General features: G+C 35.4%; 1 protein-coding gene across 1 annotated transcript; it reads left to right on the top strand.

The window, feature by feature from the left end:
- Positions 1-1,585: 1,585 nt before the first annotated feature.
- LOC121248109 (transcription factor MYB114-like) lies at positions 1,586-21,485 on the top strand. The gene is given in 5 exon segments (XM_041146465.1): positions 1,586-1,703; positions 1,838-1,931; positions 17,266-17,301; positions 21,052-21,061; positions 21,063-21,485. Coding segments are annotated over 5 exon segments (681 nt in total).
- Positions 21,486-21,974: the final 489 nt, after the last annotated feature.

The following is a 21,974-nucleotide window of genomic DNA, read 5'->3' as shown; positions in this document are numbered from 1 at the left end:
ATATATAAGGGACCAATATTTTGTATTCAATCTCAACTGAGAATAAGAAAATGTAGCAATCAAATTCTCTCTTAATCCTCATATCATTTTCTATTTATTTAAATTTCTATCAAATACGAGTTATCAGTATACTTGTGGTTCAAAGAGATATTTGCCTTTATAAAAATATGCAATCTAAATATGTTACAACGACGTCTAGCTACTATTATATATATACTTATGCTGGAACAAAAACTAAACCATGTTCAATTCGTCACCATGCAAGACTTTCAAATTTTAGACGATAAATGAGTACGTACTGGTATATATGTTTCCCTCTTCATAGTTGCCATGGGTTTCTTTTAGGAGCATGATATTTATGTGATTTCTTTTTAAAGTAATGCTATATATAAATTTTAAATAGATAAATTTTATACAAGCCTATTATAAAACAATGGGTCTCACTAATAAATAATAATTTTTTTTATACTTTTTTAAAGTGGGGTTCACTTTTTTACAAAAAACTTATATAGAGTTTGTCTATTTAGAATTTGTATAAATCATTTCTCTTCTTTTTAACATCTGTGAAAAGTGAAGTCAGCAAGCACGTGTTAAAAAAATTTGGAGTACTTTTTTGTTTTTTTCCAAATAAAATAAACGAAATCATCATGTACATCGACATCAAACACATCAATTTACCTTTTTTGTTATTTTTTTAAAAAATATTTGTTACAATTTATTATAAATAAGAATAATGTTCAATACAATTATGAGTTGTATAAGATTTATTTTAAAAATAATTAGAGTTCACAATTAAAAATTTATCATTTTATTCAAAAAAAAATATATATATATATATATATATGCGCACTTGTACACTTTATAGCTATAAATATTATTTATGTAAAAATATATAACTGCTTAAAAAAAACACTCTTGAAATTAGGAAGAATTACTAGAATCCTGATCGCCTTCATTTTCCCCGAGTATGTATTCGGAGGTCTCTTTCCATGTATTTGACCGTCAGGCAAGTCATTTTCCAAACAATAATGGGCTGGGTTAAACATACATGAAATCATTGGAAGAAAAAATATCTCCATGCAGGCTGATCCGTGCGCGTACGAGTCGCCGGCATCGAGAGCTAAGATCACATGACAAAACCTTAGGTTTTGTGGATGTGGGACGTGCACGTGGCGTCGGAGAAACCGTCCATACGTGAACACTGAATAGTACTGTACACCTACCCATCCAAAATAATTACATGGATTTACCAGATATGGGAAACAACACTACTTAAAAAGGGCATGTGAGTTTTGGCACCTTTTTTTAGTCGAGGGATAAATCTCTGCACGTAGCATTAATTCAACGCTCGTTCGTAATGCGTATAAGGCGCTTCATGGAGGGCTCTTTTGCCGTGCGAAAAGGGGCATGGACTGCAGGGGAAGATAAGCTTATGAAAGATTGCATTGAGAAGGATTGAGAAGGAAACAACACTACTTAAAAAGGCATGTGAGTTTTGGCACCTTTTTTTAGTCGAGGGATCGATCTCTGCACGTAGCATTCAACGCTAGTTCGTACTGCGTATAAGGCGCGTATAAGGCGCTTCATGGAGGGCTCTTTTGCCGTGCGAAAAGGGGCATGGACTGCAGGGGAAGATAAGCTTCTGAAAGATTGCATTGAGAAGGATGGAGAAGGAAAGTGGCACCAAGTTCCTCTCAGAGCAGGTACTCTAGTACTACTGCATGATCTTTGAACGTTTTTATTTCTTTTATCAATCATCTGATCCAGCAAATGTAAGTTTTGGATGGAGTAGTACTGTAAAGGTTTATATATAATACGTTGATATTGGAATTTGCAGGCTTAAATAGATGTCGAAAAAGCTGTAGACAAAGGTGGTTGAACTATCTAAAACCAAATATCAAGAGAGGAGACTTCGAAGAGGATGAAGTTGATCTCACTACAAGAATGCTGGGCTTTTGCCATGAATTCTTTTCCCAATACACACGGTGGTGGCAAATAATTGCCGAATCACACGAAAGCCGTTCATGGAAAATGAAACAAGCGTTTTCCCACAAAATTTAGTCCGCAAGTAAAATTATGTGGGAAAAAAATGTTTTTACGGCGAAACAGGGTTTATTGTGGCGAATTTTGTTCGCCACAAATAGTCTGGGAAAATACTTGATCCGTTCGTGGGTAATAATTTTGTTACGACGAAGTTATTGACTTCTTGCGGCGACCATTTGTCGCCTCAATTAAACGAAAGATGAACACGCGGGCATATTAGTTAATACGCCCGCGTTTTCCCTCTTTCCCTTTCTTCCCCCAATTCCCCCACCCCACCCCACCCCACCCCACCCCACCCCCCGTCGCTCTCGTCTCTCTTTCTCCCTACGATTTCGACCCGTAACATCACGGCCTGTCTCTCGCAACTACTACGACCCTCTACCCCCTGCAGCGAGACCACACGCAGTCATCTAGAGCCAATCCCCCCACCCATCGCGACCTGACCCAGTTTGCTGCCCTTCCCCAACCACCTCCTCCTGTCGCAGTCCAGTGGACGCACTAGGTCGACACGGTGAGCCTCTCTCTCTTCTCCCTTCCCCTTCTCTCTGTGTAATTTGTAGATTTTCCTGATTGTGTAATTTGTTAATATGTGCAATGTGAATCTGTGAAATTTGTGTTGATTCTACTCGGTAATGTGTAATATGTGAAATTTGTGAATCTGTGTATATGATTGTGTAACATATTGTGTAATTTGCGATTATATGGTTGTGTAAAATCTGTCTATGAAGAGGATGATATGTGGTTGTGTAAAACATATTCACATAAATTTCGAAGAAATTTATGATGCCTTTGTTCTGATTGAAAGCTTATATATGAGGGACCTCACCCAATCTCATATTATTTTCTGTTGGTGGTCTGCTCTGTTTCTACACGTTTCCACTAAAGACAGATCCTTAAACCATTTTGCATCATTATTACTTCCTTTATTTCAGTAGCTTTTGACATCTGCTCCAACATATCTGTATCTACTGAACTACTCTTTGAATTCTAATCTATTTACTTCATTGTCCTCTTGTCTTCACCAACTTAGTTCAACATTCTGCCCTAAGCCACACAACATAAGCAGGACACCTCCCTTGCCTTAGACCCCTACAATCCTATATATATATAAATTTTTGTTTATTGAAGAATTCAACATTATTTTGTATGGTATCTTCTGAATGTTCTTGTGCCAGAATTTTTCTTTTATGTTGCATTTGAATTAATTAGCCTATGTGAAGCCCAAATCTTTGAGGTCTTTATTTCTACGTCCGTGTCGAGTAGACTATATTTTAGGTACCAGATGGTATATTCCCTTGGGAGTGTAATTTGCCAGTTCTGGTCCTTGCAAGGTGGTTTGGACTGCTTTTATTAAGTTGTGTTATGTGAGAATTTTATGATGTGAAGAAGATGCTTACATAGTAAGATAATGTGTACGAGGATGGTGAGACTTATATTTATAAAACTCTTATGCTTTAAGGTTCCAAGAGAGGCCTGCCCTTTATTTACTTAATTCAGTTGAATTTGGCTATGCCTAATTCACTGGTGGGTTTTGTTGCCTATTTGGAAAGGAGCTTATTAAGTTGCTACTTCAGATTTACAAATTTTGTACTCTAGCCTCTCAAATAAAGAGAGGTTATGAAGGCAGTCAAGTGGGATTGAACCTGCCATTTGGGATTGTTATAAATCATGAGTAGTTTTTTTTGTTCACGGTAAAGAAATTAAGTGATATGTCGACAAAATGCAAAATATTGAACCCAGGGATTCTCTTATATAAGATTGTGTTTATTTTGGCTAATACATGGGTCACAAGATTCCTTTTTTAAGCTTTCTTACCCTTTTTTGTGAACTTCTTTTCCATGTCTTTGTTAATTAATTCAAGTACTTGCTAATATGTTCAAAAGAGAGAGCACAATCTGAATTTCCTCCAATAATTTATTTGTTTCTTTTTTTATCTTATGGTTATATATGGTGTTCATGTCCCATGCATAGAAAGAAGAAGTGTTCAAAAATTAATACTTGAACAATTAAATCTTTAAATGGCCTATATATCCTTTATTGCTCTATTAGGAAAACTAAATTTGAATAATAATTAGTAATCAAGTTAAGTGTGGTAACTTTTGTTGTATAATTTATTTTATTTAGGCATTAAATAGGATATATTAATATGTAATTTATTATTTTAACTTAATGATATATTATTTAATTTTTCTTTCATGATAACATAAATGAATGGATAATGTGGTTTTATAACAGTAGTTGTCATTTAATAATAATATAGTGGGATAGTTGATGATATGATTCCATGTGAACAAAATTTCATTCTTTGAAGTTATATGGAGTGGATATTTTCCATTAGGAGCAAAGCTCTATTCTTTTGAAATAAGACATTGTATATAGTTTTCTCGAACTGGTTTTAATATTATTATTACTCAAGTCAAACATTATAAAGATTTTCTTTGCATATTTTTATGGTCTATTTGGCACCTTGCATTTGGGTTTAAGAGATCTAGGATATACTCCAACCATGCTGTTTTTTGAACGAAGAGTTGAGATGGTGTCCTTTGGTGTTGAGATAGTCTCTTTTGGGGTATGGAACACAAAACCTATTTATGATTTCGTAGGAGTTTGGATCATCATACATGCATTTAGGATTGTTTTTGTCGCAATAAGTTGTTTGTTTAGTTTATGCTAGTCCCATCACACTACTACAATCTTGCTAGCTAATATGATGTTGTAAATAGAATGAAGTGTGTTTAATCGCATTAAACTATCGAATGTCCAGAGCTTGATTATAATATGTTCTTAAACTTTTTTTTTTCCCACCAGTACTAATAACACTACTTTTGGAGCACGGAATTACATATCAAATACCTCTATTCAAACATGGAAGTCTCATTTACATGGACATGTCTATTTAGTATTACTTGTCAAATAAAATACTTGCTTAAGCAGCTATTAATTTGGATAGCTGCCTCAAAATCTACTTGGCGCACATGGACTGAAAAATGGGGAAGGCCAAAACACGGAAATCACTCACCAATTTAACAGTGCATCACACAAGAATTCACGGTCCAAATTGGCATACGTGCCAATTTCTAAACTTCCTTGTTCACCTCTATCTAACCACACCCCACAATTTGATTTTTACACCTATTTTAGAGTTGAATATTTTTGAATCTTTGACTTATCTACATATATGTGGGTTATGTAATCACAATAACTCCACTATAACAAATACTGCTTAATTCCTTCAAATACCATGTTAGCCACCAATTCTATCATAGCTATAAGCATGATAATAATACACAAAACTATGCATATTTCCTTCCGAGTTATTGAGATACAAAGCTGGTCTCTGGGGTATGGAAAGACTAATATTATTAATTTTCCCTTCGAAGGTCATTGCATAGTGTGCCAAACCTATCCTAATTAGCATTGAACAGTAGCTGGGCAGTTGCATATGATGGATAAGTCTTGGATGCTTATTGAAGACAGATTGCATTCCACTGAGTATGATGAAGGTGTTAGGCAATTCTTAGCCATGGCACAAGTTCATGCAGTGACAACTGATCAAATTAGGTGTCCATGTAGGAGATGCCGGAATAGAGCTTTTCACTCTATTCGTATTGTGGAAGATCATTTGTTTTTAAAAGGATTGATCCAACCTATACGGAATGGATTTTCCATGGAGAAGAGGATCCGATCCTAAATTCTACATTCTCTGATGAAGAATTTGATGATGCATCTTCTTATAATCACTACATTGATGATGTCGACGAGATGTTAGATGACATTCGTCATGGGTCGTTTATGGATGAGGAAGGTAGCAATGAAGGAAATGCAAATGATAATTATCAACCCTCCACCTCAAATGCTCCAACCAACTATAATTTCGACGAGTTGGTTGCTGACGCACGACAACCACTTTATCCTGGATGTGCTAAGTTCTCGAAGCTATCATTCATCGTCAAGCTACTTCACATCAAGAGCATAGGTGGTTGGATAGTGAAGTCCTTTGACATGGTGATCAAGCTTTTGCATGATGCATTTCCCGACGCTCTATTTCCAGATTCATATAACGATGCTCGTCGCTTAGAGCGTGGCTTGGGCTTTAATTATGAAAAGATACACGTGTGCCCAAATGACTGTGTGTTGTTTTGGAAGGAAAATGCATCGTATAATGAATGCCCTAAATGTAAAGCATCTAGGTGGATTGCAAGCACAAGTGAGCAGCGGATGATACCACAAAAGGTTCTTCGATACTTCCCCTTGAAGCCACGCTTGCAGAGGCTGTTCATGTCAACGAACATAGCCCAAGCCATGAGATGGCATAAAGATGCACGTGTTGACGATCCAACATGCATGCGACATCTAGCAGATTCAAGGGTATGGAAAGACTTCAACAACAAACATGTTGCCTTTTCCCATGATCCTCGCAATGTTAGACTTGGGTTGGCGAGTGATGGGTTTAACCCTTTCAATAATATGAGTAGGCCGTACAGTATTTGGCCGGTACTACTTGTGCCCTACAACTTGCCCCTTGGTTATGCATGAAAGATCCATACACCATGTTGTCGTTGCTAATCCCTGGCCCTAAGTCACCAGGGAATGATATTGATGTGTTCTTGCGTCCTCTTGTTGATGAGTTGAAGGAATTATGGGAAGATGGTATTCGGACGTTTGATGCGTACAGTAGACAAATGTTTAGCTTGCATGCAGCACTACTTTGGACTATCAATGACTTTCCCGCATACGCCAATCTTTCTGGGTGGAGCACGAAGGGCAAGTTGGCTTGTCCTTCATGTAGATCTGACACAAATTCACAGTGGTTGGTATATGGGCGAAAGCACTGCTATATGGGGCATCGACGGTGGTTGCCACCAAATCACAGTTGGAGACGGAAAAAGAACTCTTTTAACGGGTGCGAAGAGCATGGACTCCAACCATCAAGGGTCAAGGGAGAGGATTTGCTAGAACAATTACGTGAAGTTGCACATTTCCAGTTTGGCAAATCTACTTCGAAGAGGAAACGAACGCCGAATCAACTAAATTGGACCAAAAAATCTATCTTCTTTGAGCTACCCTACTGGTTAGATTTGGGCTTGAGACATAACCTTGATGTCATGCATATTGAGAAAAACATATGCGATAGCGTGTTGGGAACATTGCTGAATATTGAAGGAAAAACTAAGGACTCCGCCAATGCCCGTCGTGATTTGGCAAACCTTGGAATAAGGAAAGAATTGCATTTACAACATAATGGGGACCATATGACTATGAGTCTTGGTTGTTACATGTTAAACTTAAATGAGCGAAAGATTTTCTGTGATTGGTTATCAAAAGTGAAATTTCCTGATGGTTTTGCATCGAACATTGCCCGTTGTGTGAATGCTAGTGAAGGGAAGATCAGTGGAATGAAAAGCCATGACTGTCATGTCTTCGTGCAAGCACTGTTGCCGGTTGTGATTGGTGGGTTCTTACGGTCTGATGTGCGTCAAGCCTTAATAGATTTAAGCTCGTTCTTTAAAGAATTATGTTCTCGAACTTTGAAATTATCAGTGTTAACATGTCTTCAAGCTAATATTCCCATCATTCTTTGCAAACTAGAAATGATATTCCCTCCAGCTTTTTTTGATATCATGGTGCACCTTGCCATTCACTTGCCAGAGGAGGCATTCCTGGCAGGACCCGTGCAATACAGGTGGATGTACCCATTCGAAAGGTATCTAGGGAAGTTCAAGCGGTACGTCCGCAACAAAGCGCGGCCAGAGGGCTCAATTGCTGAGGCATATGTGCATCTCGAGTGTCTTACATTTTGCTCTATGTACCTCCATGATATTGAAACTAGATATAATCGCGAGGAACGCAACAAAGATGTTCGTATTGGGACAACTGATTTGGGAAATGAGCCAAGTTTATCTGTTTTCTCACAAAAGGTTAGACCATTGGGTACAACAAGTTCTCACAAATTAGCCGACACACTATTGGTCAAGGCTCGATGGTATATACTTAATAATTGCATGGAGATTGAGCAATACATTCAGTAAGTGGACCAATATATGAGTTCTTATGCACTTTATGAATTGTTATTGCTAAAACTACCTTTCCCTCCTAGTAATCGATTTGGTCACATATATTGACAAGGAGCACTATAACAAGATCCAAGAAGAGGACCCTCAGAACATTGACCGTAGGCACCAGAGTCAATTTCCATCGTGGTTCAGATCACGCGTAAGATACGAACACTGTCTGTCATTATAACTACATTCTTCTCTAATTAGTTTGTAAAACTAATTCACCTTAAATCTTTTCTGTCTGGTAGATTCGAGAGGTGCGTTCAGTTAGGCCTACTGCAGTAACAGATGAGATATATGCCTTAGCATGTGGTCCAGATCCGTGGGTTGCGTCCTATGCTGGATGCATAATGAATGGTATTCGCTTTCATACGAATGAGCGTGAAAGGCATCGCCGAAGTCAAAATAGCGGGGTGGTTGTGCATGGCGAGCATCAGGGATCCCATGTTGACTTCTACGGTGTGTTGCATGATATTATAGAGTTACGCTACATGGGTTGGCGTAAGGTATATCTCTTTCAATGCGCATGGTATGACATTGGTGACCCGAGAAGAGGGATACGTGTTAGGGACAAATTGACGATAGTCAATACTGCTAGGCAATGGTATAAAGATGAGCCTTTCATTCTTGCCTTCCAAGCAAGTCAAGTCTTTTATCTCAATGATCCAATATTGGGGGGAAGTTGGCAGGTTGTCCATAAAATTACAAGTAGGAATGTTTACAACATTCATGCAAGTAATACTGTTGAGGATGGGATGGATAATGACGAAACATCAGATGGTGACTTAGATGATGAGGTTGACAATAACACTAACAATTGTCCCCCTATTCTCGAGAGTGGACCAGCCATGACCGAGCCATTGAATCGAGATGATTCAGAAAATTTGCCTGTTGATCCAGCTTCCATATCGGGTCAAGACCCGATACAATCATCTGACCAAGAGTTTGATATTGATGATGAACTATCTGACGATGACTTGGGGCTGGAGGATGTATGTGCCGATGATAACTCTGGTAGCGAGGCTGAGAATCAGCTGAATGAGGAAGCTGATTCTGATTAGTAAATGTCTAGCTTTGTATTTGGGACTTGGTTGATAATGAACTTGTACGGTGTAGTATTTGAATTCACGTGGGTGTATCTTAATGCAAAATCACATCCTTGTATAAGTTTAATATTTTAGATGTGAAGTTCGGTTGGCTTCTTCTTTCTAAGAATTAAATTCGTGCATATTTCTTACTTTTGCTTTTGGGCTTGCCTTTTTCCGATCAAAAACCAATATAAGATCTTCATAATGTTAAGCTCGAGAAAGTATGATTGATTTATATTGAGACCTGTAATCCAAAATCCTTATGTTTATTGCATGATAAATAAATCAAGATAGAATATTAAGGCTGAAATGAAGCTTGGTCATGCATTGTCCATTCTGATATGTATATTTACTATTATACATATCAGAACTTTATCCACTGTGTTTGAGGTGCATGGTCTTATCATGCACTTGGAATAAATGTTCTCAAATATTCAATTCTAAGACTGACTATTGGTTTAAAAAAGGATATTATTATTATTATTATTATTATTATTATTATTGTTCTATTTGTTTAATTAGGGTTTTAGTCATTAGACATTGGGAAAGAAGCAGGAGATAGAGTAGAAATGGAGAGAGTGTGGCTTATATTGTTGCATGAACAATGCTTATAACATTTTTTAATATACACTCTTAATATTTAGGTGATCTCCCTTTCCTAATATATATGTACAAAACTAGCTTAGTCAGAAGTTGGATAAAGTTTTTAGAATTGAAAAAATATATCAGCCCCATGATGTTAGACATGCTAATATAATATATATATATATATATATATATATTATATAAAGAGCTCATGGTCTAGCATGTAGTTGAATGTATTTCTTATTAAGGCAGCAGCCTAGCTAGTGCTGATTGGTGAGTATAGTTTGAGCCGGATCTCTTTGTGTTTTTTTCTAAGTAATACAAATTAGCAAAATAACTATAAGTTCAAGTACTTATAGAGATCCTATCTACTGCACAATACACAACAAATCATCAAGTAGTTTATATAAAAGTAGAAGAACATTGCATAAAATACCTATTTATATGATCATCATGTTATGTATGATTTCGACCTTGTTGCTTTGAAAGGACTGGACTAAATGCAAAAGATACATGTTTTGCATTTAAGGACTGGTATTTTTTAGTTGGAGTGCTTCTAATAAGGAAAACTTAAGTAGATGTTGATAGCTACTAAAATAGGACAAAAGGTTACTCACAGGTGGTTTTTGCGTTGTATGCAGATTTTAGGCTGGTCTTTAAAGGCAACGTGCTACAAACCCCTATAATCATTTCTATGATGTCAAGTGGCTGGAAGGTTGTGGCAGGGGGATGATGCCAATGTGAAATAAATTGCCATAGCATAAGCATCTAGATAAACAGCCGCATCCAAAACTATTATCCCACAAATGGAGGTATATGCATGAGGAGGATCACAAACTCTTAACAGGGTTGCAAAGGGATCATGAACTGGCCTTACATCTCGGATTGCAACCCAGTTGGAGAATGATGGTTGTGGCACAAGTTCAAGTGGGAGTATTGTCCAGTCCATACAATAAACTAAAGAATATATATACAACACCATATAATGCAAAATCAGGAAATGCAAACAAACCCATATCTAAAATTACAATCTATATGCACACACCCATTTAGGTGGTCATAAATTTGAACTCAAGTTTGTTTCCAATAACACTCAATTTTGAGGTGTTGTTGGAAACATGGGATTTAATTACATAGCATACCGTGAGCAGTAAAATAGTTGAGTAATTTAAAATGGAGTTAAAAACATATTAGCCCTGCCAACAAAACATGTTTCATATTGTTGATATGTTCCAACTCCTGTCCAGGTGTGTTGCCATAATTTCTGATTATGGGATTCAGAAATAGACGTCCACAACTCCAAGATATTTGGTTTGTTATTTAAAATGGAATAAATAAGTGAATCATTCAACTAACCATGTTTATTATTGATGGTATTCTCACAACTAACAGCCTAAGTGTGTTGTTTAATTTTGGATAATGGTATTTAAAAAAATGGTCCATAAAATTTCTGGAATACTGTTGAAGAGCAAAATGGTAATTTTTCTTATGATAATATACAACAAGATTGGCCTATGTAAGGGGAGGGAGATGTTGTAAAGGGCGGGAGGGTAATTTTTTTGAGATGGGAAATGGCGCCATGATGTCAACTCCTAGTGGCTGGTTGGTATTTCCCATGGACAGGTGTCCCTCAATCCTGTGTGTTAGAGAAATCTTTATTTTCTTCTGGAAACCTCCACATCTGGTTCAGAAAAAGCACGACACACTTTGAAGTCCAGAAATATCCAAGGTACTCTTGAGCTGCTGTTGTTCTTCCAGCATCTGTACTATGCTTCCAGCAGGGCCATCAGGTTTGGTAGTAGTTTGATTTGCATTTTCCAGATTCTTTTCTTCCACTTTGGATCTTTAAAACTATCTTCTTCACATGGAATTACTGTAACAATATTATCTTATTTACAATTGTCTTCCTATGCATGGAGCTACTGCTTTTCTTCCATTTGAGCATTTTCAAAAGTTTAAAACCTATTACATAAACTACACATAATGGCTCCTCTCATTCACCTACTGCCACGAAAGCCAGACCAACAACCAGGTACTAACAACCCTTTTGTCTCTCTTGCCTTATTCTGTGACTGCGTGTTTTGTACTGAGATGTTAGATTAGGTTTACACAGGCCACCTACAACCATTTCATCATACTTTTGGATTTTGTTTTCTCTTCACAAGTTGTTTATATTTTTAGAATACTGGATATTATTTTTGTTATCTACCCCACTTGATTTTGAGTTACTATATTGGGCAAATGTTTTGCATGTCAATGGATGTAGAAAACACTGATTTGCCCTGTAAACATCTACATGCTAGAAAACAGGCAAGTAGATTCAAATACATACTATAAAAGCTAGAAAATGTATTGGATGTCATAAGGGTAGATGTTTCCCTGATTTATTCAGGATTTCAGTACACTTATAAAACTGTTTTTAACAATAGCAGGAGGTGTCCATGATAAGTCTTGGATTTAATGATATCTTATTTTAAAATAAATTTATCATTTTTATTACACGTGGGTGACTCAACCCAGCACATGTTGTTTTAGGTGGTTTCCAGTTTTCATGCAAAATGTTAAATTCACATTACAAATGTACTATACTTGGCCATAAACCAAGTTGAGTTCCCACTAGTTAGCCTGACACCTTTGTATTCTCATAGAAAGAGAATACATTGCATTATCCCAGATTGGGCATACAGCTTGGTGTTTATATTTTTCAGTTGGAAATCCTCCAAGAAAGGGTACATGTACTTAATAGCAAGAGCCCATAAACTCTTAATATTGCTTTGATTGTTTCTAGATGTGGATTTAGTTTGCTTACAAGTAGAGTATATATGAATGGTACCAACATAATAGTTAGAGGTTGAAATATCATTTTACATTATATTTAGTAGGTTAAATAGCATCTTACTCTATTCTCTCACAAATTGGTTGCATGTTAGAACTGAGTTAGGTTTGAAATTCCAGCAAAGCCAAGGATGGTGAAATCTATAAAGTTTCGGGGGGGCCGAGCTCGACACGGTAGCGCTCTCATTGGTAGCAATCAAGAAGCAGATGCGTTGCCGCGGAGAACCACATTGCGGGACGAGCCAGAGTCAAATGAATCGACGCAGGATGTAGGAGCTGCGTGCGCAAAAGAGGCAATGGGTGGAGCACTTGTTGGAGAGAGTCACAGTAATACAGGTATGGGTTCCAATCTGGTTCCTGAGGAGTCAGTTTATACTATGTGGTGTGGTAAAATTATATCTTTCTTTACAAGTATATAATTTTTCCTGGTTCATGAATGCAAAAAGGTGATTGGGTTACACGATATTAATGTCTTAATGTAGATCCACCTACTAAGAAACGAGGTCGAGGGCAGGCGAAAGGCACGCTATTTGAACGACTTAGGAAGATGGGTAAGATCCCTTTGGTTATACAAGATGGTCATCGAGGGCCTTCGTGCGAGAATGCCTCCATATTCACTGGTCGGCTGACGGGGATTATTAAAGTACATGCCGACATGAGGCATGCTAGTTGGAGTTATGTACCCGAAGAGGAAAAGCAAGAGCTCGTTGACCGTGTGCGGGTAGGACCTTACTTTGTCCTAAGAAAGTGATGAAGCTGGTGACTTACTCATTTGTTGTAATCAGGCATGTTTGATGAAAAATCCTTGTAATGAAGTACATATTTCATATTGCAGGCAGATTTTGTTCTGGATTGGACAAAGGACAACCATCGTGAGATGGTTGAAAGACATTTGGGCGATAAGTATAATGCATATCATTATGCACTACACAAAGTGTATTTAAAATATGCATCACATGAAGAGGCCCTACGTGGTGGGACGGACATGGTGGAGAAACCTGTATGGGAAAAGCTATGTGAACGGTGGGCAAGTTCGACATTTAAGGTATATTGTAATTTTATTCAGATTAGTATTAAGTGAATAAAATAGAGTAGGTTGATTTTTCTATTGCCTCAAATAGGAGTATATGATACAGTAAGGGTTTTTTCCAATTATGTTAAGCTCGAGAAACACACTATTGGGAAATGAGATTTAATTTTTTAGAAACAAGTGCAGGAGAAGTCCAGAAGAAACAGTTCAAATAGACAAAAACTAAAAGTCAAACATACCGGTGGACGAAAATCCTTTATACGGATATTAGAGGAGAAGGTTTGTGATAACTATGGGTATATATAAGTCCTCACCAATATGTTCAAATAAGAAAGTATATTTACTATTGCTTGTGTGTTTCAGAGGGAGACGGCGCCAAACATAGTTGCATTTTATAAGGAAACACATTGGTCAACTCGAAAGGGTAAATTCATTAATGCAGCAAGTGAACACAATTATGTAAGATTGTGTTTAATTTACTTTAAGTTAGACTATAGTAATGATAGGTATTTAACAACAATGCTGATTTTCCTTTCATCTACATTTTTCAGAATCTAATGGTGGAGAGGTTAGGTGAAAAAGAATCTGAAGAGGATGTTGAAGCAGTAGCTGACACTATATTCAAAGAAGTATTGGGACAAAAATCTGGGTACGCAGTAGGGATGGGACACATGGTTATTCCCGACCCCTCTCCTTCAATGAAGAAAAGTAGAGTATTTATTCGTCTCTCGGAGGAGAATGAACGCAACAAGAACGATGCGGAAATGTACAAGAGCAAACTAGACACTCTGATGCGAGATATTGAAGCGTTGAAGAAGAATTTTTCTGAGCATGAGAAAGTCTTATTCAACTATCGAATGACTGAGATTGAGGGAGGTACTGAGTCTCATAGAGAGACTCATCAAGATGCTTAGGCATCTCACTTTCTTACTATTTTGTGGAGGGCTTTTTTGTGGGGTTTTTTTATTTTTTGTGGATTGTTTATTGGATATGTAACAATCCAATGGCCAAACTGTTTTGTCCCTCGATAGTATATATTTGGTAGTTGCATATTATAGTTAAGGTGGATAAGTTTAAACCGGTAGTGGAAAAATCAGATAGTGAATTGACTTTTGAGTTGTTGGTAGTCTCTCTTGAAAGGTTGGGGGAAAAGAGTTGCAATCTTTAGTTGAGTAGCTTGATAGGGACATATTAGGTTCTTATGAAAGGGTAAGTTCTCTTACAATTACATATACTGGTTTAGAATTTGATATTTAGATTTGCAAAAGTCTGAAAACTGAACAAGTAATTCCATTTCACCAGTATTCTCCTCTTACAAGTTGGAGCAAGTCTTTTGATCAGCCATATGGATCATGGAATGCAAAGCAGGAGTTGGTGGAGATGAAGAGCAGGTTCAGATAAATGTACTATTCGCTGGGGCTGTATTTATTCTGCTGCAATGTAAGAATTAATACTTGCTTTCCCTTTTTTCCAAGTCATGTATGCACAATTCCAGTTCTAACTATATATCACACACACCCCCAATTGGAGCTCCATAAGCTTCAGGTTTTAAATTCTAGTATAAATATTTTGGTTAGTTTATATGGTGAGATAACCTCCTAACTAAGTAGCACAAATAGGTTAAACTGGACTGAAATAGTTTAATTATGTGCAAATCAGAAAACTCCTCATGGTGCCTAGTTAGTACCAATTGTGATATTATTAATACTTATATACATAAACTTAGACTTGGTTGCAAATAATGAATCCAATTTATTCTCTGACAACATTGATCCATTGCTATGATAGATGGGGAGTCACAAGTAGAGTATCAACAATTAATTTTCCCTGCTCTTGTATGTTTTATGAATTCAGATGGGATCAAACTTTTTAGAGATATATAGAACTGATATTCTGCACACGCATGGATGAGGCTATTGCAAACTCTATTATGAGGAATATGCAACTATTGTACTTAAGATAGCATAAAAATAATGGTAGTAGGTATTTCATTTATATTCCACAGGAATATCACTCTCATTGATATAATGTCATTTTCGAAATTCATGTTTAGAGTTAGGATTATTACTCAAGCAAATCCTAATATGGTTGTATGGGCAAGAGTTAATTAATTAAAATTAATGTACAAGGTATGGATGCACAATTACTATAGCAGCTTACTCTACCCCTACTGTCATGTTATGCTCCAATTAAGTAACTTAGTTTGACAAAGTGCTTGTTGAAAATTTCAGGAAACATGTTAGCACCGAGTGTAATTTGTGGAGCAAGATTGGTAAATCTGAATGTTGGAGAACAAGATAGGGGGACATCTATTGCCCTTAGTAATCTGTCTATATATCCAAAGCACTTATCATAGATGCTGTTGGAGCAAGAATGTTATAATTCCCTCATGTACTGCCATACACAGTTGCAACTCTTATGTTTGTACATGACTTTGAACTATTTGGTTTCAATGAATATTAGCATATTTGTCTATATGATGGTGTAATCACAAAATGTTGGCAGGTTTGTATATAGCTATGATGGTGATTATATATGTATATTGACAGGTTATTATTAAACAAACCATTTCGTTTGTTTGCTGCATGTTGGTGTGGTATCTTCCTCAAGTTGATAATTTTGTTGTCTTGTTTGGCTGAAAACTTCTTGTAGTCTAAAAGGTTAAATTTGTACTAGTTGTCATTGGTAATAAGGACACTTTTATAACGTGTTCAGATGGTTGAGGTAACAGATTTGGACAGTAATTTATAAATTACTGTCCAGTGGTTTCTTGGGAAATCAGCAATTGTCCATTTAATCGATTAGTGGGGAAAAAGAAAATTGGACGGAATGAGCTGCATGGACTCCGAAAAGACTATAGACGATGAGAACTGGTAATGTTTATTGGTGTGTTCCCGCAAAAGGTTGTCATGGATAAATAATGTATTCCTTGTGTTGCCTTTTTTTTCCCACGGACAGGTATGGTATTAAATGAAATGGTTGCAATGATCTAAGTTCACTGAGAATCATTGTTTCCCACCAATAAACATCATGGGACTGACTAATTTTCACCACTAATGTCATCAGAATAAAGGCTATTTGCATTTACGCATATATATTGTCAAAGACAATTAACATGGATAACAGAATTTTGCAAGGAGCTTGTGTAACGGGAAATACCTATTTCCCAAAATATATTGTGGTGGGTAGTAAGTAGTCCTTTCCAGATGTGTGCGTTACTATTATACAATTGTGTCCCAAAATTATCGTCCAAAAACCAACTGTAGTGATGAACTAGTGGATGGGAAGAAACTTCATGCCACTAAAGTTTCCACAAAAACCATCATGGATAAAGAGTTTTTCCCGCCAGTAGCTTCCATGGAGAGATGACCTATTTGTCACCACAAGCATTTGGTTGGCAACATATTTTCCCACGGGCAAAACACTGATTTGCCGCAAGATTTGGTCGTGGGAAAAAACCTACCTTTTGCCATGATAAACATATTTGGTGGGTAATATATTTTTCTCCATGAATTATATTCCACGACCCAGCCACCAGAAGAATTGGTGGGAAAAGTTTTTTTTTTACTGGTCCATAACTTATTCCCACCATTGTACTCCATTGCAAAAACTGTCATTTGTTGTAGTGTCTAATGATCAGACTCCATACGCTCTTGGGTAACAGGTAATTAAGAATACATATATACATACACACACATATATATATATATACATTTAGCATTTTTCATATATATATATATATATTTCATTCAATGATTTTCTTTTTTGGCCCTATTGGAAATTAAACCGACTGCACATTAACGTCGAGCCAAGAGTAGTCAATTGATTGAGTTTTGGCTCAACAGCACGGCGTTATTTTTCTTTTCTTTTTTTCTTTTGAAAAAAATGCTATATATATATATATTTTTTCATTTTTTTGTTATTCTCAATATCAAAAGCAAAACTAACTTTTGGTCCTAATTTACATATGAGAAAAATGTACTAATTTGCACTAATATTAGAGTGTCAACTATATTAATATATGCTATCAAAATTATTAATTTTTTTTTTCTTTTAAGTAGCAGTACTTTTTATCATATTCCTATTTCAGAAATTATATATATAATCTTGCTTATAAGAGTTGTACAAATAATGTTATTTTCCAAAAAAGTGATAGAAATACAATTAGAATATATTATATATATATGTATGTATTATATATAAGACTGCATCAAAATACATAATTTGGCACTGCATACGTTTCTAATTAGAGAGTGCAAGAGATGTAAAAAAAAAAAAAATATATATATATATAGTGTAAGAAATTAATATTGTCCATTAAATTAAATATAGTTTATTTTCTTTTATAAATATCTTTGTCGTCGTCTCAGAATGGCAACATTTTTAATTAGTTGTTTCCTGAACAAGTTTTCTGTATAAGGTTGAACTGTAGGTAGTAAGGTCTGTTGAGATATAGAAATACTCTCAATTTATCTTATGATCTAATCTTATTTTATTATTATAAAATTTTAAATTTTTATATAAAATTTAATAAAAAATTCATTTTTTTCAAATATCAAAACAATAATAATTTTAAAAAATAAAATTATAATAATATTTTATTTAATTCATCTAAAATCATTTCATCTTATCTCACTATCTAAATGAACACGACTACTTTTAGACATTAAGTTGAGTTGAATTTTTTATAAATAATAGTGAGTTGAGATGGTAGAATTAGTTTTACAGAGTACACCTAAGATGAGTTTAAGGTCTTATTTAAATGTTAAAATGAATTTAGATGTATTTATAAAAAATTAAAAAATATTATGAGTCCTGTATGTAAATAAATATTAAATTAAAAAAATTATAAGTGTTATATTTATAGAAATTTTAAATTAAGACGAATTTAATAATTTAAAAATTAAGTATTTAAATATTAAATTTAATTTAAAATTATATTAACTGAATTGATCTTAATGGATTAGTCAAACGGGGCAATGTTACAATGCGTGGCAAGATCTGGGAAGTTGCTGTCCTCGTAAACACCGTGGAATTGTTGCTTTTTCAGCTGACCTTTCGGCCACTCGGTCTTCTTTTTGTAATCATTTAGGCGACCTGTTCGTCTGATTTAAATATTGAATTTAAAAGGTCAGAATCTTGTACTAGCGTTGTGAGTTGTGATGGGTCAGTTGCTGTCTGTTTGCTTTTTTAAAATTGGCACGGGGTGGTCCGGATGGATAATATTTTTTAGTTATTTTCAGGATAACGTTAGATATGGTGCGGTTTAAATATTGAAACGAGATGCCATAGTCGTATATAAAAATTAAAAATTAAATAAAATATTATTTTTTAATATTTTTATTATTTTGAAATTTTAAAAAAATTAAATTATTTTATATTTTATGTGAGAATTTAAAAAAATTGATGAGATAAAATAATTAGATGAAACACTTTACCATCAAAATTAAAATAGTGTAGGGAAGTCTTGCGTGTATAGTTAGCAATGTTACAAAACTTTCCCAACCTCTACACGTCACAATTTTTTAAATTTTTAATTTTTTTTGAGTTTATTCTTTTTAAATTAATTCATTCTTCTATTCATTATTCATATATTAAATATTTGATAAAAGAAAAAAAATAATAAAAATGAAAAATAATATGGTGTGTGGAGGTTGTGTGAATAGTAAGAAGTTATGTAGATTTTTTCTTAAAATAAATTGAAATTTATTTAAAAAAATAACTTTTTTCATGTATGTCTAGGTACTAAAACCCACCTAATAAACTTTGTAAATCATTTTCTTATGGGCAATGTTACTCTGCCCCAGCATTTACCACTTGGCGTACTGCCCAATCCTTTTTTTTTTTCACATTTTTTAATACATTTTTATTTAAAAAAAAATAAAAAAAATACATCAATACACTTAAAATCATTAAATAAAAAAATAATAAAAATAAAAATAAAAAATGACCAGCAGTCAAAACAAGTAGGCAAATCAAGTAGGCAAAGAAGCTTTTCCCTTTTCTTATTTCTGTTGGACCTAGGCCTACAACCCGAGCAAACCGTCTATGTTTTTGGGCCGACCCGACCCGACCCGACCCGCATATTAAGGGTTTCTAGTCGGGTTCGACTCGGTTTTTTTTTTTTTTTTTTTTTTTTTTTTTTTTTTTTGTAAATTTAATTTGGTTGTTGGTTTGAACTTTGGGTATGTACTGACTCGCCTCTATGTATCGGCATCTCCGAGGCAAATAAACACACGTATTTGCTTTCCACTAGTGTCAAAAAAAAGCTTTACCCAGAATCGAGTATTTTGAAAATATCGGATTTTCGCACGGAGATGCGGTATAAATCGGAGATTCCCACAGCATACAATTATTGAAAAGGAAAAAAGAAACAAGCTTTATTCTTGTTAAACGGAATCAAGACAAAATGTTCAAATTACATGTGTAACAAAGCAGGAAGACCCATCAACGTATCATCGTCTTATTCGAAACATAAGGCAAGGTGATGATACTGGTAATCACAAGCCATTGAAGGCCATAGCTAGCAAGGTCCATCACCCATGAAAGGAGAGAAAGGAAACGAGGTAAAAAATAAAGGAAAAGCAGAGACGAAAATATCAAAACTTGAACATCAGAAGGAGAAGAGAAGAGAAGTCGATGCAAACCGAACGAAGCAAACAAAACAATCCATTGATTCCCTCCTAGTAAAACTTGTAGCTTTCGCCATGTGTCGTCCGTCGCTCCAAGTAAATCATTTCAGACTCTCGGGTTGTAGATGATAGCGTCGTGACGAAGAGAAGTGGGAAGGGGGCGAATGGAGGCGATGCAAAGAGAAGAGGGGAAGTGGGATGTGAATGGCTAGGGTTTCATGTTTTAAGAGGCGGGTTGTACGGGTCGAACCCGAGATGTAATTAAAACCGCTTGTTCGGTTCAGGTCGGATTGGGTCAAACGGACGGATTGGGTCAAGCAAGTTTTTGCACAGGCCTAGTTGGACCAATATATAACTAGCAAGCTTCAAAAAGGCCCTCGAGTTCATCATGTATGGGGTTAATTTGGATTCCAAAGTTTAATTGCTCATGGATTTAATTAGCAGTACTAGTTTGTAAATGGGTTTAATTGCTCATGGATTTAATTGGCAGTCATTGTGAAATGCACTACTCAAGACTCACTCCTCCAATTTGTTTAGCAAGCATCTTCTAGTTATATAAATCGTCGCTAGCTGATCATCGTACGTAAACCCTGCACTGTATTAATTCAATAATCACAACATATACTTTTCTCTCACTCGGATCTCTTAATTTGCTATCTCTCCCTTTTCTTATCAATCTAGCTAGCTGATCCTAATTTTGTACGTACAAAGATGAACAAGTCAACGCATGAGCATATATGAATAGGAGAATTTTGCCTATTTTTGTAATCTTTGTTGTGCAGATGGTCATTGCATTGCTGGCAGACTTCCAGGAAGAACAGCCAACGGTGTAAAGAACTATTGGTATACACATCTACGTAAGAAGTTACCTTCTCGCATTAAATTCGACGTGAAAGATAAACAAAAAGACATGATCATCAAGAAGGTGACTGTAATAAAACCTCGACCTCGAAGCTTCTCCCATTTGTTAAATGGGAAACCTACAACTAAAGAAAGCAGCTTTCAACAGAAGGACCATGCAGCTATAAACATGTCTCCATCGCTGATGCCATCTGAGAATACAATCAATTGGTGGGAAAGCTTGTTGGATGACTGGCAAAGTAATGAAATAGACCCATTCATGAGTAACGTAGGTGGGTTATGTAAAGAGCCAAGTCTTGGGGCTGATGTCTCTTTTGACATGAACAGCCTTCAGGATTTTCTTGGCGTGGAATAAGAAACAAGATTGGCCAAATAATGATCCTTGAGAAATGTTAGCAATCGTAATTATAAAAATGAGATTTACAATTTGCATTGATGTTGATGTGACAAATCAGATTTAAAGTGAAAAATTTTATAATTTGACACATCAAATCATATAATTTGTAAATTTTATTTTTATGAACATTTTAACAAATTAATCTAACATTTCTCAAGATCTGCAGCTCATCGATCTTATTATTTATTTCCATGTATTAGCTATTAATTGGTCATGCAAAAAGTAACAAAAACTCGGATACATATGCTATATTCAATTATTTAAATAAAATGATAAAAATAATAACTTGTGTATGGTGTGGAAATGATAATTAGTAGCATCTCTTCGTTTATATATATATATATGTGAAACATGGGTGTTGCAAAGAATGAAATAAATATTTTTTTTTAATAGAGGACAGAAACAAAAACAAACACAAAAAATTTAAGAATTCGGCTTACATCTCTC

Source organism: Juglans microcarpa x Juglans regia, chromosome 2D, assembly GCF_004785595.1.
Source record: "Juglans microcarpa x Juglans regia isolate MS1-56 chromosome 2D, Jm3101_v1.0, whole genome shotgun sequence".
NCBI classification, from domain to species: domain Eukaryota; kingdom Viridiplantae; phylum Streptophyta; class Magnoliopsida; order Fagales; family Juglandaceae; genus Juglans; species Juglans microcarpa x Juglans regia.
The sequence above is the reverse complement of the archived record's forward strand: the minus strand, read 5'-3'. Positions and strand labels throughout refer to the sequence as shown.